Source organism: Schistocerca gregaria, chromosome 1, assembly GCF_023897955.1.
Source record: "Schistocerca gregaria isolate iqSchGreg1 chromosome 1, iqSchGreg1.2, whole genome shotgun sequence".
In the NCBI taxonomy this organism is placed as follows: Eukaryota; Metazoa; Arthropoda; class Insecta; order Orthoptera; family Acrididae; genus Schistocerca; species Schistocerca gregaria.
The window spans coordinates 802414247-802438132 of record NC_064920.1 but is presented as its reverse complement, the minus strand read 5'-3'; the positions used below and the strand labels follow the sequence as shown (position 1 = coordinate 802438132).

General features: G+C 43.8%; 1 protein-coding gene across 3 annotated transcripts in view; it reads right to left on the bottom strand.

Moving 5' to 3' along the window:
• Positions 1-390: 390 nt before the first annotated feature.
• LOC126270242 (nuclear cap-binding protein subunit 3-like) overlaps positions 391-23886 on the bottom strand; it is a 95516-nt gene continuing 72020 nt past the window's right edge. For all 3 annotated transcript variants that reach the window (XM_049974056.1, XM_049974055.1, XM_049974057.1), the window contains one exon: positions 391-974. In XM_049974056.1, the coding sequence (XP_049830013.1) occupies positions 660-974 (315 nt within the window). In that variant the 3' untranslated portion in view covers positions 391-659. The remainder of the gene's footprint in view (positions 975-23886) is intronic.

Sequence of the window (23886 nt, the reverse complement as noted above, 5' to 3'; positions counted from 1 at the left end):
AAGCGAAATGCTTTTCTCTTTTCATCTTTTTGTTGGGGTGTCAAGTGAGAAAAAGGTTTGTAAAGGTTCAAAATAGTGTGTGAATGTCAGAAGAAACTACTGGATGAAGAGTCTGGGTAATTTGCACATCATGAACTACACTGCCTCAGTACATTTACAAAATTTCTAACTGTATTACTTACCTTAACCATGTTAAACATTAAACATATTTTTATATGCTTTAATAAGTAATTACTACAAATTTCTGAATGTTTATATTGTCAATAATTGTATAAAATATTGAGTAACAAACTTTTGTTGGCCTTGGAAGCATTAGATGGGCAACCTGCAACTAGGGCAGTGATTTTGCCCCAGGTTAACCATTTATTAAGATACATAATGCACTGAAAATTAATAATAAAAACAATTTTATTATTCACATCTACCACACAAATTTTTATGAGCACCATTCAGGCTTACCACTCATCCATTTAAAAATTAACAAAATAATCTGTATGGCATTTCAAGGGAAGTACTGTATGAGGGAGCAAACTGAAAATTGAGACACTCAAATGTATTTAACACTAAAAATCAGTCTGATTTTTTCAACTTATCTGATTTTAATAGCATATGAGTGAATATTATTTCTGTCAAAACAGAAAAATTATAGTATACAACAGTTACATTCGATCACTTTCTAGAAATTTATAGTATTCATCATTGTCTATTTCTATTCGCAGTGGTGACTTCTGCCTTGCCTTTAGTTTAAGTGTCTTTTTTAAATTAAGCTTTGAGCGGAGATCACTTGTAGTAATAATATCGGGTGTAACTGCACGACGTGCTTTTACAAGTCGGCGACGCAGATCTTGTGATCGGCTGTGGTCACTTGGTGATGGAGATCGTGTGCGCGGTCGCCTGGTGAGCTGCTGAGATATGGCACGACGCTTCTCCAATCGTATTTGTTCCTCATCAGCATACATCCGCATTCTTGGAACCTGAAAAACAGTGCATGATGAGATCTCTGTTTGAAACAAAACCCAATTTCTCTTCATTTTTGACTCTCTCTCTCTCTCTCTCTCTCTCTCTCTCTCTCTCTCTCTCTCTCTGTGTGTGTGTGTGTGTGTGTGTGTGTGTGTGTGTGTGTGTGTGTTCCTGGACACTAGACAATACAATGACACAGAATGGGCACCCAAATGTTTTAAGATTGTGTAGATTCACACGCATAGAGGGAAAAAGCTGTAAGAACCCTGTTTGAAGTGCGGACTATATAAACATCCAATCTCTTTTCAAGGGATTTTGATGAAACCGTGGCACATACACATGCATCCACTGTTCTTTGAGATACTGTGCACTGTTACGAGAAATTCTGGGTTGTACATAAATGCAGTACAATAACATTTCCAGCCACATACTTGCATCTGATGACTACTTTTAGAGCATAAGCATCCCATCTAGTAACAATTTTTGCTGTCAAATGATGGAACATGAACATAAATATAGACTGTTTAGAAAATACTGAAAACAATAGAATGGTATTGACTATTAAGGTACCTCTGGGCTGTGACTCACAAAGAAATGGACAATACAACACAACAAACTGTTTCCAGAGGAATTCTTTGTTATTCTGTAGCATGGCACTGATGGAACGATAGGAAAATATGTACTAGATTCACAGACCTAAACTATAAATGCTTATAATTTTTGGATAATGGGCAGATCATGGAAGATATTTAACTTCATATACTTGTTCATCAAACAACAACAGAACATGCCAAGTAGCTTTCATTGTAGCACTGTAAGTCTAGAATGCTGGATCTTGGTTGGAAACAAGATTTGTAAAACAGGAGGCACTAAGCCATATGATCCTGTGACAACTACAATAGATCCAATCATTACTATGATACTGTTGGTACACATCTCACAATGTTGCTTACAGGTCTGATAATAAGAAGCACGGTTAAAGCAAAGCTTTATATTTAGTCACGCTGTTCTCACATTTTCAACACTTCTGTACAGACTAAGTAAACAAAATGACCCTGCAGTTATTTTTTAATTATTTTGATTTCCTTTCACAGTGTGACCTCATATGGATGCCCTTCTGACTTAACAGCACTTACCAGAGCACATATATTCAGATAAATATGGAGGTACATTCTTTTTATCATATCAGGCAGAAACTATAGGTATTAATGGGGCATTTTTAAAATTCGTTAAGTCATCGTGTTCTGTAGATACCATCAATAACAACAACCTTCAGAGATGTGGAATGAGTCCAGATATGCATTAACATGAGACAAAGACACCATAGAAACAATCTAGAAATTAGTAGATAATATTTAGTTGATTACATTGGTATTTTCAAAGAGAATATTAATACATCTATAAAGTTTGTTATTCTGACCAGTTTTGCCACAGCAATCTCTGTGTCTGAAAGTAAGAGAATGTTCAATAGTAAAATGTTATCACTACTATCACCCTACTTTGCATACCACAACTCTTTTAAAAAGAATCCAAAATTTCTGGGGTAGGCCTATTCTGAAATTTGCATATGAAACCATAATCAAAATCACTAAATTCAAGGCCTTGGGCCACGAACACAGCTGAACTGCTCTAAGCAGTTTCGTAATGGCAATCAAAGTACATCAGGTGTCTCTACAATGGAATGTTTTCTTCACAGATCTTGAAGCTTACTGGACCTAAATATATTTCCCCTCACTTTGGATGAAAAGTGCAAAAATCTGATTACTAGACAATAGCATATAAACTAGTAGGTGCAAGACATTCTTTGATTGGATATCCAAACTGAAACATCAATCAGAGTACAGGTCATTTAAACTGCAACAAAATAAAATGCTGATATGCAAGACTAATGGCATTGGTGCGGCCTTTGCAGTATGAGCAAACGGTCTTGGTTTAAGACAGATTCTAGATGACAAGTTGAGACCGTCACTCAATTGGATTTTTTTTTTTTTTTCTGAAATGGAACTACAATGTAATGAACCTCAAACCCAAAGTAACATCTCGTGCATATTGGTGCTACTGTGAAACCTGATTAAGTATATTTAATATGCGTATATGAAATTTGGTATCTCTTTTTTCGGACATGTCTGGAAGAACAGATACCATTGGTGGTCTTGAAGCTCTCTAATAATGAAATTACAATGAAATTCAGACCATTAGCTGCTTCCAGGCATTGATAAATATCAACGGGGACAGTTGAGTAATGAGTATAGTGGGCAGGGACACTACAAATGTAGTGTGTTGATACTAAGCTGGAATTGTGAGTCCATGGGGAGTGTGCCAGAGGTAAGTCCCTGCAGTCGCACTATCTTCTGTGTCCTTGATGGGTCAGTCGGATGGAGCGTATTGCCATTTAAGCAGGAGATCCCGAATTCGAGACCCGGTTGTGGCACACAGAATTTCAACTGTCCCTATTGATATTTATCAACGTCTGAGAGCAGCTAATGGTCTGGATTTCATTCTAATTTCAAGTATATTTAAGGTGGTGGTTCGGTTCGATGCAAATCATTTCAGAAAACCTAGCTGTGGAGAGGGGGAGGCGGAAGTGGGGGTGGTGGGGAGAGGGGGTGGTGGTGGTGGTGGTGGTGGTGGTGGGGGTAGTAGTAGTAGTAGTAGTAGTAGTAGTAGTAGTAGCAGAGGGGTTTTGGGCGAACGACAGCAAGGTCTTCAGCGCCCGTTCAGTAACTTAGTGAGATGGGTGTCAAGAAAAATCTCAGAACAGGAATATAAAACATGGGTAACAATCGTCGAAAAACATGTGCTCACCCACACCAAAGCGTGGGATGAAGCAGAGCATCAGCAGTAAAACATGGACAACACATGAAAATTATAGAGGAAGCTAAAACAATGTAGCAGATGGAAGTGGCTGGCTGATCACAAGGAAAAAAGGGGAGTCAGCCACTCTGCAATACACTAAAACCTACAGCCTAAAATTTTAGGCCAGAGTCCAGACACATCACAAAACTTAAAAACCCTAGACACACACGTCTCATCATTAGCTAAAACAGAAGGCAGATCCCCACCAACTTAAGCTTCTGTCCGTGCATCACAGTATAAAATGCAGTCTGTTAAAATGTGCCGGACAGAGATGTGCACACCACAAGCATCACAAAGCGGTGGATCCTCCCGCCGTAATAAAAAGCTATGTGTGAAAGGACAGTGCCTGATCCGAGGACATGTGAGGGCCACCTCCTCCCGCCTGAGCAACCGGCAGGAGGAACGCCACGGCCGAATGGTTGACTTTATCAACCGCAGTTTATTGGCCGTCACCACCAGCCATTCGTCCTCCCACAACTCCATGCACTTCCTGTGGATTGCAGCGATGACTGACTGCAAGGGAATAGGACACTGGACCACATCCTGCTCTCTGCAGGCCTCCTTGGCAGCCCGATCGGCCTGTTCATTGCCCCAGATGCCGATATAACCAGGCACCCAGCAGAAGGATACTTCTGTACCCCGCCGTTGGAGCAAATACAGTTGGTTATGTATCAGCTGGACCATTGCCTCAGTCGGGTACAGGTTCTGCAATGCTTGTAAGGCACTAAGAGAATCGAAGCAGAGAAAAAATCGATCGCCCCGAACACGATTCATCTGCTCCAGTGCCTTCAGGATCGCGTGGAGCTCCGCTGCGAGAGCGGTATATGCAGCAGGGAGGCGAACCTGGGTAACTTGATCGGGGAACGCTACAGAACAGCCAAGGAAATTCTCCTGTTTGGAGCCATCGGTGTACACGACAGTGAAACCGTGATGCACATCTAAAATGTTAAAAAACAGAGATTGGAACATAAAATGTGGTGTGCGATCTTTCTTAAAAATTAGTCAAATATAAAATAAGTTTGGGTCTCCGGAGGAGCCAAGGTGGGGATCTGCTCCAACCGCGACGCAAAACACGAAGACCAGCCATAGACATCGCAGCGAGGCAATCCTGTGCGCAAATCCCACAGGGCTGCGTGGCATGTTGGCGGTTATGAAATAACTGTGCCAGAGGAGGCTGAGCAACGGTATTGTATGCACGGGTGTATGGTGTGGACAAATTTTTATACTCCTGGTGCACTGTAAGTAGCATAGGAAGTGGCGGTTCACCAGCCTCTGCACAGAGGCTTGGTATGGGGCTAGTTAGGAATGCCCCAGTGGCCAGCTGAACCCCTTCATGGTGCACAACGTCCAACATCTTTAAGTAAGAAGGCCTCGCAGACCCATACACCGTGCACCCATAATCGAGCCGAGATCGCACAAACGCCCTATAAAACTGGAGCAGACAAGTCCTTTCAGCTCCCCATGTACTGTGGCTAAGACATTTTAAAATACTTAAAGCCTTAAGTGACCGCCATTTCAGGTCTTTAAGATGAGGTAACCATGTGAGCTTCGAGTCAAAAATGAGCCCCAGAAACCTCACCGTGTCCTTAAAAGCAAGAATAGTGTCCCTCATCCACACCTCAGGAAAGGTTAAAATCGAACAAGAACGGTTAAAAAGAACACATACAGACTTCTCGGTGGAAAACTTAAAACCACTCTTCCGCGCCCAGTCATTCAAACGTCTGATCATAAGTTGCAACTGACGAGTTGTCGTTGCAAGGCTTGAAGAAGAGCAGAGCAAAACAAAGAGAAATCATCCACAAACAAAGAACACTGGACAGGACTTTTCACTATGGACGTAATGCTATTAATAGCGATGGCAAAGAGAGTCACACTTAAAACGCTGCCCTGAGGGACACCGTTCTCCTGCTCAAAGTGATCAGACAGGACGTCACCAATTTGGTATCTAAAATATCATGGCGAGAGGAAATACTGAATAAAAAGAGGAAGACAACCACGAAAACCCCATTCGTGAAGTTGCTCCAGGATGAGACGCCTCCCAGTGGTATCGTAGGCCTTCTCAATGTCGAAAAATACACCTAGAAGGTGATGACGAAGTAGGAATGCTTGTTGTATAGCCGCCTCCAGGAGGGCAAGGTTATCGAAAGTGGAACAAAACCTCCTGAACCCACACTGAAAGCGACTAAGGAGTTGCCGGGATTCTAACATCCAGACAAGGTGGCGGTTGACCATCCGCTCCAAGGTCTTCCCTATGCAACTAGTGAGGGCAACACTACGGTAGCTACTTGGGCTCGTGGGGTCTTTCCCAGGTTTTAAAAAAGGGATTAAAACTGCCTCACACCACGCGTCAGGAAAGTGACCCGACACCCAAATTGCATTAAAAAGTGCGAGGAGGATTTCTTTGTTGCGCATTGTGAGGTGCCATAGCATACTGTAATGGATCCTGTCGTGACCAGGGGATGTGTCACGAGCTCCACTCAATGCAGAATCCAGCTCCCACGTAGAAAATGGGCAGTTGTAAACTTCATGAGAGGTAGACTGGAAGTCCAGACTACATCTCTCAGCAACGGCCCTACGGTGCTGGAAACCTGGATCCTGACTGGCTGTTGCAGTAACTGTGGCAAAATACGCTGCCATAGTCTGGGCAATGTCTCGCGGAACCGTGTGGAGAGCGCTGTTATTCATTACAGCAGCTACGGGGCACCTCCCTCCTCTGCCAGAAATTCTCCTAATGGTCTCCCACACAATGGAACTTTTGGTGGAATGATTAATGGTGTTCAGGAACTGTTGCCATGACCTCTTCTTGCTCTAACGAATAATGCGGCTACACCTTGCCCTCGCCACCCGAAATACTGCAACATTCTCAGAAGTCGGCCGAGACTTGAACCAACGCAGAGCCGCACGCCTGGTCCTGATTGCAGAGCGGCATTTGGCACTCCACCAAGGCACAGGTGGCCTCTTCCGGGGGCCCGTGGACTGTGGAATGGATGCTGCAGCGGCGTGGTGGACCGTTTCGGTAATATGATCCACCCACACCTCAACAGTTGCACAGTGTTCGAATTGGGCCAACTGGCTATAAAGTGTCCAGTCAGCTCCACTGAGCACCCATTGTGGTGGTCTCCTTTCGGGGCCCACGCAATCTGGCAGGTGAATCCAGATGGGGAAATGATCACTGCCATGCAAGTCAGCAACCACTTCCCAGTAAGCACTGGCGGCAAAGGCTGGAGAGCAAAGCGAGAGATCAATGGCCAAGAACGACACAGTCGTTGTGCAGAAATGAGTACTCTGTCCTCCATTGAGCAAGTAGGCACAGGATGACAGGAGAAGCCTCTCAATTGCTCTACCCCTGGGGCAGATAATTACAGAGCCCCAAAGCACATTGTGGGCATTAAAATCACCACAAATAATGAATGGTTGGGGGAGCTGTGTAAGAAGGTCGGTGAGGGCCACTTCATCAAGTGCGTCATGTGGGGGCAAGTAAAGTGAACAGACAGTCAATGGATGACTAACTGCACAGACACAGTGACAGCCTGTAAAGTCGTCATAAGCGAGAGAGGCGTGGAGTGGTAGTCCGTCTTGACGAAAATACCTACACCTCCTCTAGCTCTCTCTCCACGCAGGACATCCTTTTTGTAGAGTGTATAGCTTCGCAGCTCAGGGGAGTATGAGGGATGGAAGTAAGTCTCCTGGAGACAGAGACTCAGTGGTCTACCCTGAGAGAGGAGACTAAGTTCCTCCACATGCGTCCTGAACCCTTGCAAGTTCCACTGAAGTATGGGAGCCATCTATGTTGGGGGTAGCACCTTAAACCTGTCTCTCCGACGGGGCGGGGAGATCGCAGCAGGTAGAGGGGCAGGTGTGGGGCGAGATGATTGCCCCACACATACGTCGTATTCCATCAACTCTGAGGAAGACTCAGATGAAGCCTCACGTAAAACAACAGCCGCATGGTCAGACGGCTTACCATGGGATTTGACCCGGTGTTGCTGCTGTACAGGAGCTTTCTGTGGTTTGGTGGGCTTTGGGGGAGCTGATGTGGGAGTGGTAATTGGCGCACTGGGCTTGGGAACAGCCTCAGCTGTTGGAGGCGACAGGGGCTGGCCGAAGTTCGCCACTGTACCCTTGTCTGCCGTTCGAGTAGGGGCTACCGGTTCTGAAACACTGGCTGCGTTGCAAGTGCACTGACAGCTGCAGGTGTTAGTGCCAACACTCACCAGCTCTGTCTACGTTGAGGCATCGAATTTTGGAATAGGCTTCTGAACCAGGGATGCGAAAGATGTAGCAAATTTGGGAGGTTGCATCGACTTATAGATCTTCTTGGCCTCACCATAGGGGATACGCTTGGTTGTTTTTATTTCCTGGACTTTGCGTTCCTCTAAAAATATTCGGCAGTCCCTACTCCAAACAGGGTGGTTCCCAGAGCAATTAATACATCTGGCTGGAGATGAGCAGCCAACTCCTTCATGAGCAGCCTTACCACAGTTGCCACAAGTCGCTTCACCTTTACACTCTAAGGTGGTATGCCCAAAACGCTGGCATTTACAACAGCGCATTGGTGACGGGAAATAAGGGTGCACACTAAGGCGAAGGAAGCCAGCTTTAATATGTTCTGGTAGTGTCGTGCTACTGAAGGTCAGAAGAAAAGAGTCGGATTTCACAAGATTGCCATCAACCCTCTTCATGATATGTTGAACATCAACAATACCTTCTGGAGCCCACTCATGTTGCAGTTCGTCTTTGGGAATGTCGACTAGATCCCGGCATGTCACAACACCTTTGCTATAATTCAAGGTGCTGTGCATTTCAGTATCTATGGCATACTCCCCGAGGCATTTAGCAGCTTGCAGGTTAGTGGCTTGCCGGGAAGTGGAAGTTTCCACGAGCAAGGTCCCAGTACGCAAACGGGGGAGGGGGTTGTGGGGAGATGGGGAGGGGGAATGAGAGGGGCAGTGGGGGGGACAGGATGGCTAGAACACCTAAAAGATGGAGTGAGCTGGAGGAGATACCACATATAAAGAGACACAGGAAATATTCACAGAGGCTTCTGTTAAATCTTGGCGATGATGCTACTATGCCTAACGACAACTGTGCTGAATTAACAGCAAACCATTAGACAAGCTAGCTCTCTGGGATGGTACAACTAAGGGCTGAAGGGCATAAAACACATAACCACAATTGCAAAATTCTCTGTTTCTTTGCGCTTACACTGAAAGCAACACTTGTTGACACACAAGTCATACTTTTTTTAAGGACATTAAGGTTAACATACTGTCACTAGACTTGAAAAATACTTGCATCAGAGCACAAATATCTGAAAGAAAGTCACAGCAACTAAAAGCATGAAAGGCACTAAACAACATGAGACAGTTCCACTCACATTGTTGTTCTGACATACTTTCAATTTTCTGAATGTCTTGGTACTCAAATGAATAAAAGGCTTAAGGGTATAGAAAATTTATTCAACAACCGAACAAACAATGGAAAATCCAAGATGGAACACAACAATATTTGAAAAGTATAGTTACTTCTCACCATATAACAGAGACGGTGAGTCACAGATTGGCACAACAAAAAGTTTGTCAGAAAGTGACCTTTTGGCTAACAAGGCTTTCTTCAAAATTTGATGCTCTCTCTCTCTCTCTCTCTCTCTCTCTCTCTCTTTCACACACACACACACACACACACACACACACACACACACACACACACACACACCCTCTGGCAGCTGAGCCAAAAGCTCACTTTCCGACAGTCTTTTTGTTGTGTGTATCTGCGATTCGCCATCTCCACAATATTATTCACCAACCAGCTAGATTCTACTTTGGACTCAAGACTTCCGCACAAACTATAGAAGAGAAACTTCACTATTGTCAATTTTAATGACACTACAACTGCATATGACATAGTAAACCACAAATTAATTAACACAATATGCAACACATTTTTATCAAAAATTTAATTTATAGGCACCTTCACAAAAAATAAATTTTGAAACCTTCTCATTGGAAACTGTACTACATTAACAATAAAAAAAAATTGCAGCTGGTAGGTGTTTCTTCCTCAGATGAGAAAATAACTGCTGGTTGAAGGAGATGAGATGGAAATAAGTAACCAATCATGAAAAGCCATGGAGAATCCAATAATGCTACCTCCAATATTTGCAGCTGAAGTGTATAGCACGGATGAAACAACTTACTTGAACATCTTAGAAAAGGAAAAATGTAACTTAAATGTTGATCTATCTAAAGTGGGGGGTGCACTCAGCCTCATGATGCCAAATAAGGAGCTACCTGACTGAACAGTAGCGGCTCCTGTCACAGACAACAATCATAACGACCAGGAGAGCAGTGTGCTGACCACACGCCCCTCCTATATTTTAGAAAAGAAAACTACAGCATCTGAATTGATTGTTGACGTGTCTGCCACAATTCATAAATAATAGCCCATTTAATTGAAAAAAATTTTTGGCAATAGAAAATTTGTTTGACCTATGAAAAATCTTGAGCCAACTGGTGAGATATTTTGTCATTACTGGGGTCTTAAACACTTGTGCAGGGAATGACTATCAGCAAGGGCCATTTCGGAAAGAGGATGCATACATCACACATCACACATCACACACACACACACACACACACACACACACACACACACAACTAAATCTGGTTCGGGTATAAACTGAAATTCTGTTGGCTTATTTAGTGTATAATAAATAATGTAAAATGGGATGAACAGAAAAAAATCACATGAAAAGAAAGGAAACTTCTATAAAAGTTCTATATTATGTCAAAAGACAAATAGGAGTACCATTCGAAGACTTGTTTGTCTAAGTTTTTAGTGAACCAATCTAACAAGGTAATTACGTATTTCAATGTGGGCAACACTGTCAGTTGATGTTTTGTTCACTTTATGGCAAATATAGGATGTTGTGCTGAGCTTTCCTTTCTCTAAACTTTATTTGTAAGTAACAATCTAAATCATGTTGTTTAATTTTAGTATATGGTAAGCAAATTTCCAATTCCATTTCATTAATCAGAAATTTCCTTCTGCACCAATGCCCCTACCCTATGGCTCCTACCCCTATGACCTGCCCCACTTCATGACTTGCCATATGCACCCTCCTACCACCACCAATAACAGCTTTGTAACTGACAAAACACAAACTATCAAAGGGGAGCCAGATCTGAAATAACACGTCATATACCAGCAGTTATGAAAACACTGTTAGGCCTTCTACATCTGCATGACTACCGCCAAATTACCAATTAGGACGAAAGTGCATAAGCAGAGGGTGTATACTCGCAATATCCCATCATAGAGCATGCTCCCGACAGTGGTGACCTCAACGCCTGTTTCACCATACGCGTGATCTGGATTTTTCCCCAGACACCAGTTTCTCAGAACTCCACAGGTGGGAACTAGCACTCCAACACATCCTTGGTTCTCGCCACCCACCTGACCTTAATTCATGTTAATTTCTTCTGTCTCAGCATTTCTTCATTGTAACTACTCTTTGCTTCACTCCATTTTAGTTTTCTACACCTTTCATTGTTTTACCCATTATTTTTCATCATCCCCCCTTGGACCTCCATTACATACAACGCACTTAGCTTTTAACTCTTATTAACCCATGCATGATGTTTAAGCAGTAATCTCTGTTGCATATTACCCTGTCTTCCACCTTTAAGCTCTCATGGGTGACTTTCCCAAAATCTACCCCTTTTTCTAGACCTCTCCTGTCCTTTTCCTTCGCCCCTCCTCCTTCCCCTTCAGCCCTTCTGCCTGAAGAATGAGCCACTGGCTCCTAAAGCTTGCCAACTTCAACCATCTTTTATGTGCTCATTCTGACTTGTGTTTCAGATAACTAAATATATATGCTTGTGTTTTCGAAATATTTTGGGTCAATTGGAACAGTAATCATCAGTGTTTTTTCAGAAGAAGACAAAGAATTTGATGGAAATGAAGAATCACATGGCACTATTGTCAATCCAAAAGATTAAGCTGTGATTACACCAAGTATAGGGAAAAATTATGCAGTAATTTAGATTGTATGTGTGTAAAATGTGTTACTTAGAAAACAAAGAGGTGATGTTGCTTCTTCTTCTTGAGGGGGGGAGGGGGGGGGCAATTGTGTGTGTGTGTGTGTGTGTGTGTGTGTGTGTGTGTGTGTGTGTGTGTGGAGGGTGGGGGAAGGAGAGTGAAAAATAAATTTGTTTTTGTTTATTTTAACAGATGAAGTCATGAGATGATGTTAGAATGCTCCTTGTTACTTCTAAGGGTACCAATTTTAGATTTAAAGGCATTTAAACATGATGGCAGTTAAGTTAATGCATTAACAAACCAAGCCCATAAACTTAATATTACAATGAAATAATTAAAAATATAACCATTTCAATTTAAAAAAATAGAATAAAAATAACAATTCTTGTAGTATTTTTTGTTTTTGTACAAAATGAGACTCTTCTTTAACCAGATAAATTTTGCTTCATATTCTCCTAGATCCAAAACACATTTTGACATGTCTATATTCATCCCAAACAACAAAAAATTGAAAAATAATAATATTAACACTGCTGTTTCTATTTGTCCCTCTCTTTGGGGCGAACAGAAACAACATTTTTGTATTTTCTTTTTTGTTATAAAAGCAAAAGCTGGGTCTCAAATCTAATAAATCTGAAGTTAGGCACTACACCTATAATCCCATATTCAATTTTCATATTCCATTTAAAATTATGAATTTTTATTCTTTCAAGGTTGAAAACTATCTATTCACCTTATTTTACAGTAGTAAACAAGGAGGAGAATGTATTTGAAATGTTTAGGTAGATCATAGAAAACATTACCAAAGTAAAGAATGAACACAGGCAAACAATAGGTGATACAAAGAACGAATTATAGAGGGAATCGGCATTAAAAGGGAAGGTAGAGAACTTGTTTTCAATAAATAAAGAGTTCAAAGGAAAATGGGCATGGTACTCATTAGAGTGGATGTTCAGGATCAAATAGGGACAGTGCCTTGTGAGAGATCCAAATATAAACGTGATTTGAATCAGTTAATTTTTCAGCTGGATACAAGACAGAGCAGGTTTGCCAGAGAAGTACCCAAAGCAAGACAGCAGAGAGATCAGAATTTTGCCTGGATAAGACCAACAGTAACAGAAGTAGATAACATTAATCAAAGGGAATAACAAGTCATCACATACATTAAGCAGGTAGGAGATTGTGTGGATGGCAAAACGGTATGTTGTTTCTGTATTAACAAATATCTGTACACAAGTCATTAAATAGCTCACCCCACCCTAAAATTCCCATCCCTTGCATGCTATCAACTGCATAAGAACTATATCGAAAAAGTCTGTGGGGTTCAGTTGACATGCAAGCATATCTGTGAAAGGTGGGATCAGACAGCTACCACTTAACAGCTTTGTTTCACTAACTTGTAAAAGACTGCCATTGTCAAGTGACGGCGTAACATTTACATATCTTCTGAAGTCAGATGGAATAGTAAATACACAATACCTAAATGTGAATGTTTCATGAAACCTTCTTACTGGATATTTCAATTATGTTGCTGACTTTTTACACAACAATAATGGGTGTACTGTGTTTGTTATGGTTTATTGTCCCTGTGTCAAGTTTTTATTGTGATGTCCAAAAAATAATGTGTCGCTGTGTTAAAGCCTTTTAGAAGGGGAACTGCAATTCTTTTTACCTGTATATATTGTGTATCGTACAACTGTGATTGGCCATCTAGATTTTCCAAGTGTGAATAAAGTGGGAAGGAACAACTTACTACTGTGTGGCGTGAATCACTTGGCACTATCCTGTCTAAAGTAAATTTTCAGCATGTAATTTTAAAAACATCACGTCTGAGACACTAAGACATGTTGAATGGGAAACAGGTAGGGGAGCTTCTCAAAGTCACATAGAGAAATGCTGGGTGGTTACCAACATTTTGTAGAATATCACTTGGATGAAGCTAAGTACTTAGATGAACCAATTAATAAATCTCATTTAACAGAAATAATCACCATGTGTTTACCTAATAGAGTTAGGAAGACAATGGCTGGGAGAACGGTTGGACAGTATTAGGCAGTTACTATACTTTCTAGATGAGCTAGAAGATAAAGGGTTGAAACAGAAAGAACAATTTTGTGGATCTCAGTACAGAAGAAAACCATGACTAAAACAGAAATAATTCTAAGGGGGAAAAAAAAAGATTGATGTACAAACAGGCAAAATTATAGTTACGAAACAATAAGGCAATGCAAATAGTAGAAACTAAGTAAGAGAAAAGACCACAAAATCAGTTGCACCAAACAAGAACTTCAAGTGTCAACCAGTCAAATAAAACAGCTGTAATAGTATTCCAAGAGAACCAACCGTTCAAGGAAGAGGTGTTGGAAGTGGTGTAAAATGAAGCCCCCACAATAAATAATTTGTGTGCGACACAAACTGCCATGGGGAAAAGAACAGATATAGTTGTGATTACTGGAAGTTGAGCTAGTATGACATCCAAAGGATTTAGGGAAGGAAATCAGGAAAATGTAGGTGCCCTTCACTCCCAGTAACAGATTCTAAAAGGAAGGAAGGTTGATGAGGAAATTTTACTTAGCTCTGACATGGATGAAATGCATTTCCAGCAATCCATTATAGTCACAGCAGATATGAATCTGAGGATCTGACTGTTTGGTACCTGGTGGAATAGTACTGGACCTTCAGAGAGAAGTACTAGATGCTAACCGCAATGTTAAAGTTACGAGCATCACATTAATAATGCTAAAGGTCAAGACAATAAGGAAACTAGCCTGCATATTGTCAGTACTCTCAGAAAAGAAATAAGGAAATTCTTTTCAGTGTTTAATGGGTGTTATATAATAGTATGGTTTTTCATTCTGAAAATACAGGGTTTCCGTATAATAATAATACATGCTTTCTGTGCAATTCTAAAGTGGTAATATCAGAAAACTCTAAACTCAGGAAGAATGGAAGACTTAGACAATATACAGAATTTGTAGAAATATATGCATGGAGAGCGAAAAGAAAGTAAGATAAAATAATTTCACTTGCAAACAATGAAATGGTTATTTCAATTTCACATGTAGACTCTGAAAACCACGGTACGGATAAACCAATCACTTCTTTGTATTGTGTGTGCTCAGAGTTGGTAGTAATATAGGAATGAATAACACATGACAGTACCATCAACATGGTTGTATGTAATTGGACAACTTACGGGTCGAGAATGTAAAATTAATCATTAATTTAAGAACAGAAGACATGACAAAATTAGCTAAGGAAAGATTTAATGATAAACTGTAAAAGTATTTTCACTGAATTTCTGGGAACCATGTAGGATAAAGGTGTGTGTGTGTGTGTGTGTGTGTGTGTTTGAGGTTTACGGGCACTAAACAGCGTGGTCATCAACGCCCAAACACATAAAAACAGGAACAGATGCAATGAAGGGACTAAGATGGACAGCGAACAAGGAGAACGGCTAAAGGACACAGTCCTGACGCAGTTCCAAATCCTCACATACAGAGGCAAAACAAAAGGAGAAGAAACACACTAAAAAGGAAAGGAAACACAAGGAAAAGAGAACAGAAACTGAAGGGAAACAAGGAGGTAATCGTGACTGGCGGACCTCTCACCTAAAACCTGGGTGAGCCAGTCACCCGGCAGCACATTAAAAACCTCTCCCTAAAATCCGAGGCTACAAATTGGACAGGACACAAAACCGTAAGACCTTAACCACAGTCCTTGCATCGTCTTGCAAAATAGAGGGCAAATCCGGTGGCAAACAAACCACCGCCCTCTGGTCAGAGAATAAAAGACAGTCAAGTAAAATGTGGCGGACAGTAATCTGGACTCCACAAGCACTGCAGATTGGGGGGTCCTCCCGCCGGAGTAAAAAACCATGCGTTAAGGGACTGTGCCCGATGGGGAGGCGAGTGAGGAGAACCTCATCCCGCCTGCATGATTGGTAGGACGTACGCCATGCCCACGTGGTGCCCTGGACCAGACGCAGCTTATTGTCACCGACTGCCAGCCACTCCTCTTCCCACTGACACATAACACAAAAACGCAGGAGGGAGGTAACAGCATGGAGGGGGACGGCACATTCAACAATGTGAGGGAGGGAACATGCATCTTTGGCAGCCACACCCGTCAGTTCGTTTCCCCTAATACCCACATGCCCCAGCACCCAGCGGAAAGAAACCTTCTTCCCCTGCCGTTGCAGGTGAAGTAGGGCATCATGGATGTTCTGGACGATCGTATCCACTGGGTACAAGTGTTGCATGATCTGAAGGGCACTCAGGGAGTCAGAACAGATGAGAAACTTAAGACTGGGAACACATCTCATCTGCTCCAATGCCCACAAGATCGCAAACAATTCGGCATCAAAGATGGTAAACGCCGCAGGAAGCCGTAACTTGATGACTCGATCAGGGAAAACAACAGCACAACCAACAGAGTCCCCCTGCTTAGAGCCATCCGTAAATACTGGTACATGGTCGGGATGCTGGTGTAAAATATCGGAAAATAAGGAGGTAAAAACAAACGTAGGAGTGCAGCTCCGCCGGTACTCTGACAAGGCTAAAAGGATGCAACCAGGGAGGCAGGCGGGTAAAACCTTGGAGTTAGGGGGCCACATGCTCCACACCAAGGGACTCAAGCAAATGCTTGGCACGAATCCCAAATGGTCTCGTTGCCCTGGGACGACTGGAAAAAGAGATGTTCCATAGGCGGTCGGGTAACGGTAGGGTACACAGAGGAGGTAGGACAGGCAAGGAATTGACACACTCGTCGTACCATGAGGAGTTTCCGCCATATGGCGAGCGGCGATTCCCCTGCCTCAGCACACAGGCTGGGAATGGGACTGGTACGGAAGGCACCAGTGGCCAGCCTGATACCCTCATGGTGTACTGCATCAAGAATCTTCAGATACGAAGGCCTTGCTGACCCATACACGGTGCAAACATAGTCAAGACGCGATCGGACGAAAGTCCTATAAAACTGCAGCAGACGCGCCCGATCTGCTCCCCAGGACTGATGGCTCAGACACTTCAAAATATTCAGTGCCTTCAGGGCACGCACCTTGAGGTCTTTAAGGTGAGGCAACCACGACAACTTCAAATCAAAAGTGAGGCCCAGGAACCTCACAGTGTCCCTAAAAGGAAGAATGGTGTCCCTCAGATGCAATTCAGGGGAGGTAAAAAGACAAAATGAACACACACACACATTTGTCTGCAGAAAAGGTAAAACCCGTCTTTGCAGTTCATGCCTCTAATAGCTTGATCGTAAGCTGCAACTGCCGACTAGCAGTGACAAGACTGGAGGAAGAACAGGAAACAGCAAAATCGTCCACAAACAAGGAGCATTGGGCAGGACTCCAGATAGTGGACGTGATACTGTTAATGGCAACGGCAAAGAGGATGGCACTTAAAATACTTCCCTGAGGAACACCACTCTCCTGCACGTACGAATCAGATAGCACATTACCAACCCGATATCGAAAGATGCGGTGGGAAAGAAAGGACCGAATGAAGATGGGGAGATGGCCACGAAAGTCCCACTGATGGAGTTGATTGAAGATAAGGCGGCGCCATATAGTGTCATACACCTTATTAATGTCAAAGAATACACCTAGACAATGCTGGTTACGTAGGAAGGCCTGCTGGATGGCTGCCTCAAGCAGGGTCAAGTTGTCTATAGTTGAACGACATCTCCGACAGCCACACTGAGAAGGGCTAAGGAGCTGCCTGCTCTCGAGCAGCCAAACCAGGCGACGGTTGAACATGCGTTCCAACATCTTCCTGACACAGCTCGTCAAAGCAATACTTCGATAACTACTGGGATGCGTTCGGTCCTTCCCTGGTTTGAGGAGGGGAATCAAAATCGCCTCCCTCCACGAGTCAGGGTACGTGCCGGAAAACCGTATCATATTAAAACAATTCAGGAGAACTTCCTTGGATGGCAGCAACAAGTGCTGCAACATGCTGTACCGGATTTGATCATGACCAGGCGCAGTATCATGAGCCACAGACAATGCCGAATCCAGTTCCCACATTGTGAAGGGGCAGTTGTAGGGTTCAGAACTTGGAGACCGGAAGTCCAAGTGACCCCTCTCGATGGCAGTGCGGTAGCGGAAGAAATCTGATCACAGTTAATAATGGCGGTAGATTCCGCAAAATGCATGGCTAGTGTCTGGCCAATGTCTCTCGACACCGTGAGGAGACATCTCTGATGCAGCAATGCCGTGACAGGTAGTTGGCTGAGTTTCCCGGAAATCTTCCTGATGGCTTCCCATACTTTCGTAGAACTAGTGGAATGGGAGATGGAGTTCAAGAACGATTGCCATGACCGTCGTTTGCTCTCTTTAATCACTCGTCGCGCTTTGGCCCTTGCAACCCCAAAGGCCGCAAGATTGTCAGCTAAGGGGCGGCACTTGAAGCGGCGCAGAGCTGCACGGCGGGCTGGAATGGCTGAGCGGCACTCAGTGGTCCAACAAGGGACAAGACGTCTCTTGGGAGGACCGGATGACCGTGGGATTGACAATTCAGCAGCCTGGGAGATCACGGCTGTAACATGGTCTACCCATTCGTGGACGCTGGCACGGTGTTCCAAAACAACCAGTTGGCTGAAAAGTGTCCAGTCAGCTCTGCAGAGATGCCACCGGGGCAGCACTGGTAACGCCGCAGCCTCATCCAGGAGGCGAATCCAAAGGGGGAAGTGGTCACTAGAATGGAGATCAGCAGCTACCTCCCACAGAGCAGAATCCGCGAGTGCTGGAGAGCAAAAGGAAAGGTCAATAGCCGATGACGACCTGGAAGCAGTACAGAAATGAGTGGGAGCACCAGAGTTGAGGATGCACAGTTCTTCAGACACCATGAGGCTTTCCCGAATGCAATGCCGGGGGCAAGAAGTCGAAGAGCCCCATAAGACATTATGAGCATTGAAGTCCCCCAAAAGAAGAAATTGGCGGGGGAGTTGGCTAATAAGGTCTGTGAGAGACTCAGAGTCTAATGCATCCTGAGGCGGTAAATAAACTGAACAGACTGTGAGCCTCCGACCCACAAGAAGGTCAACTGCAACTGCTTGCAAGTCTGTAACGAGAGGGAGCTCCGATGAGTGGTGCATGTCACGGACAAAAACCGCAACACCACCCTTTGCCCTTTCCCCCGTCAAACCATCTTTTCGATATACGGTATAGCCCCGTAAAGAAGGAGCATCAGTAGCCCGAAAATGTGTCTCTTGGAGACATAAGCACAAAGGGAAATCTCGTACAAGGAGTTGTAATTCGGCCACATGCCTCCTGAACCCATTCAGGTTCCACTGTAATATGGGAGCCAGTGATCAAGGTGGCTGAACTTTCACCCTGCCTCTGTGCTTTGGAGGAGAATCCGTACTGGCCGGAGATTTATTCCTGGGACGAGAAGATCGCCCCCGGTCAACATCAATGTCCATCAGCTCCGATGACGACCCACGGAAGATGTCAGACAGTACGACGGCCTCGTCATCAGACCGACCCTGACTAATCTCCTCAGGTGGCAAAACATTCACCTTCTGCGTCTTTGTCTTGGGGGGCTTAGAATGCAGAGCCTTGTCAACAGGTGGGGCTTTACTCGCCTGGGCAGAAGGCGTCATACGGGGAGAGGCAGGAAGTACCCCAATGTCAGCAAACACGGCCTTGTCCGACGTTGTGGGGAGAGCTGCAGGTTTCAAAACAACCGCAGCAGCACAAGTGCACTGGCAAATGCAGGTATTAGTGCTAACACTAGCAACCTCCATTTGCGTAGCAGTTGTACCAGTTGTTTCAGAGCGGAAGCGAAAGATGTTGTAAACACAGGAGGCTGCATGGTCTTAGAGCTTCTTGGCCTCACCATAGGGGATGTGCTTAGATGTTTTAATCTCCTGTATCTTCCATTCTTTGAGATATATGGTACAGACCCGGCTCCAGGCAGGGTGACTCCCAGAGCAATTCACGCACTTCACAGGCGATGAACAATCGGCTCCTTCATAGGCAGGCTGACCACATATACAGCAAGTGGCTCTCCCATTGCTCCCCAACGTAGTATGCCCAAAGCGCTGACATTTAAAACAGCGCATTGGGTTGGGGAAATATGGCCGTACTAGAAAACGTAAGAACCCCACTTTAACATGCTCTGGGAGTCTCGGGCAACTGAACGTTAGAATAAACGAGTCGAATTTGACTAGGTCCCCATCGACCCGTTTCATAATATGCTGCACGTCAACAATACCTTTGTCAGCCCACTCAGATTTTAACTTGTCTGTGGGGAAATCCACCAAGTCCCTACATGTCACAACACCCTTACTATAGTTCAGAGTGGAGTGTAGCTCGGTCTCGATAGCGTACTCTCCGAGACAGGTTGCTTTTCGAAGAGAAGCGACTTGACGGGAACTAGAAGTCACAACTAACAGAGTCCCATTGTGCAGCCGCTTCACAGATTTCAGTGTTCCTGCAATTCCCTCAAGACCCTTGTGGATCTAAAAGGGAGAAACCCTCTCAAAGCTACCCTCCTTCCATTTAACAATCAAAAACACATTCTGATTATCAGCATGTGCTCTGTTACGACAGTCTGATAAATATCTAGCAGCACCAGGTACTGGAGGACTCTCAGCACGAAGTTGCTTTTTCGATGGAGTGTGTTTTCCTACCAGTGGCCCACCCAATCCACTGGTAGAGGGAAATGTAGAGGTCGAAGGGTCCATTGCAGTCCCACGAGCAGCTAGGGTACTAAAGGTCCGCTCAGACAGAGCCCCGCGTGCCTGAGTAAGCCTTATACAACTGGGGTGCGGCAGGTACCCCAGAGGTTGCCTGCTTGCGACTTTTCCACCCCAACAGCAATGCATCTTATAGGAGCGGAGCACACAGTAAGATTGAGTTTTTTTTAATAGAGGTTGGCCTTCCTCGCAATCCAGGCGGTCAAGCCAAGATTATCATTCCCCACAACAAACAACATTCCACCACCGCGCCATACAGTGGTCGCTGAAGCATGTCCGGGGCTTATGGTGACAGGACCCTGGTGGCACTGACCAGTCCCCAGCTCAGGACCCCAGGGTCGCCAAGCCCGTACTCAGCAAATGAATGCTGAGCCCCTGGGGGCGTAGGGCAAAGATGAACATATACCGAGAGATTCCGTATTTTCAAGTGAAGGTGGTCAAATAAAAGAATGTGAATGGAATCTCAACAAAGACAAACACCTTGTAATAAATACTGGACCAGCCTAGCAACAACCATTCCACAAAATTTGCGATCAAAATTCTCTCTACACGATTTAACTTATTTCAAGATATTATTTTGTTTTCCTGGTGAGAGATGTAATAGCATTTAGCTGCTTTCACACGTGAATCTACTAAACTTGTCACAGGTGCAAGATGGACAGCGGCCACTCCAGTGAAGATGAGGAACGACTGAAGAGTCGCAATCATTTGTCAGTAGCACCATGGGGAGTTACCAATGCCATTTACCGTTCTCTTCATCTCCCAAACACTGATGAAGACCATATGGACAAATCTGTAAGTGAAGTCAACTTAGCTGAGAACCAAGACACACCTGCCACGCATCAACCTATGAAACAGCAACAGCAACAGTAAGCTGATAAATTTCAGTGTGTGGCAACCAATCAGCCTATAAGGGATCCACAACAGGCAGTTTCACCTATATGTCCAAATGGCAGACAGCCTGCAGAAACAGGAATTTGAGTAAAATCAGCAATGCAGAGACTATAAATAAGCACCCAATGAACAAGTGAGAGTTACATGACAGCAGTTCTTTTTTTAGTGTTTATGGAATGCACAGATAAAAACACTGGTATGGAACATCTGATCATACTCAGCAAAAAACTCACACAGGACAGCAGTAACATACAAAGCCATGCATTTGTAAGGAGTACTGCCACCTTGGTGTTATGATGTAGTAATATACTTCTTTCACATTGCTGATTTCTGGAATTTTTGGGGTTGACTGTGTTTCCTCTCTGACAGCAGCTTTGTATTGCTATTAACACCAACAATGCCCAAGTGCTAATGGTCACGTGCATGTATGTGAGCAAGGAACCATCGATGAGAGTCCACAAAACGCAGTCATGTCAAATATAAACTGTCTGAAGAATTTGCAGATTATGACTTGAAGGTATCACGTCGGTTTGTAAGGTACAAATAATTTATGATTTGGCTACGAAGTCTTTTGCAACATATTTCTTAAATAAAAATCTCTCGGTGTACATGCCGCGTCAATTCAAGAAACAGGCTGATAAATTTGAGCGGCTTAACCGTGATCAAGAAACTACTGGGTCCAAAGGCATTCACCGCACTGTTATCAACTTCTCTGACAAGGAACTTGATGAAGCTACTATCTTGGCTCTCAGTAAAGGATTGAACTTTGCCCCAGCTCCACGTAAGTTATCGGTTGTTGAGATTATTAGTGGAGTGGAACAAGCAGTTCGTCATCTTCTTCAAGAAGCAGCGGATGACATAAGGCTTGCTACTAGTCGGATTTTAGCGACATCCAAGCCGCCGAAGTCAAACATCAGCAGAGAGGAGAGACAAGGACTGAAATTGTTGCAGAAGGATGAAGATCTAGTTGTTTTACCTGCTGACAAAGGGAACGCCATGGTAATCCTCAATGCTACAGATTACCACAAGAAAGTTGGATTGTTACTGGAGGACAGCACATACCGGATTCTCAGACGGGATCCCACATCGGCGCTCAGCAGGAAGACAAGGGAGCTACTAAAAAACTCTGGCCTCTCCAACGAACTGCTGAAGAACTTACGGCCGAGAGCACCTAGGCCACCAAGACTGTACGGTTTGCCAAAGGTTCATAAGGAGAACGTCCCGTTGAGACCAATTGTTAGTGCTATTGGCTCTCCTACGTACAGGCTTGCAAAACACTTAACTAAATTGTTGGCGCCTATAGTTGGTCACTGCCCACATCATTTTAAGAATTCATAAATGTTTGTTGATATCATAAAACAAATGAAGATAGGCCAAAATGATATCATGGTAAGCCTCAACATGGTTTCTCTGTTCAACAAAGTACCTGTGGAAGACACTTTACAACTGTTGGCTGCTCATTTTTCCTCAGAAATTTTGAAGTTGTTCCGGCATACCTTGACGACCACTTATTTTTTATACAGTGGAAATAATTATGAAATGACGGATGGAACAGCCATGGGTTCGCCACTGTCACCAACAATAGCGAATTTTTTCATGGAAGAGTTTGAAGAATGAGCGTTGAGCAGTGCTCACCTCAGCCCATCATGCTTCTACAGATACGTCGACGATACTTTTTTAATCTGGCCACACGGCAGTGACACGCTGCAGCAGTTAGTCGAATATTTAAATGGTGTACATCCAAACATAAAATTTACACTGGAGGTAGAGAAGGAAGGGAAGTTACCTTTTCTAGATGTGTTGGCGGAGCGAAAGCTGGATGGACAACTGGGCCATTCTGTGTACAGTAAGCCAAACCATACAGACTTATATCTGCATAGCCACAGCTTCCATCATCTGTCTCAGAAGAGAGCTATGCTGAATACTTTAGAACACAGAGCCAGGACCATTTCCGACAAGGACCACCTCAATCCCAAGATTAACCATTTGACGACTGTTTTCAAGAGGAATGGTTATTCTGCCGGTGAAATTAAATCAGTATTGTCCACGAAAGTAAGACACGATGCCGGCCATATACAAGAAGAGGACCAACACACAGCGCGGCTTCCTTTTTGCGTTGCTACAACAAACAAGATAGGCAGAGTCCTAAAGAGGCAAGGAATAAAATCAGTTTTCCAAGCACCTAGGAAAATTAAGGAAATGTTGAGACCAGTTAAAGATAGTCTCGGCTTAAGAGTACCGGGAATTTACACTATTCCTTGGGAATGCGGCAAGAATTACGTGGGCCAGTCCATAAGAACCGCTGCATCGAGCACCAGCGCCACCTGAAATACAGGAACTTGGAAAAATCAGCGATGGCTGAACATAGCCTGCTCAACAAGCATAAGATTTTATTTGAAGAAACCAGAGTAATAGCCCACGCATCGAATT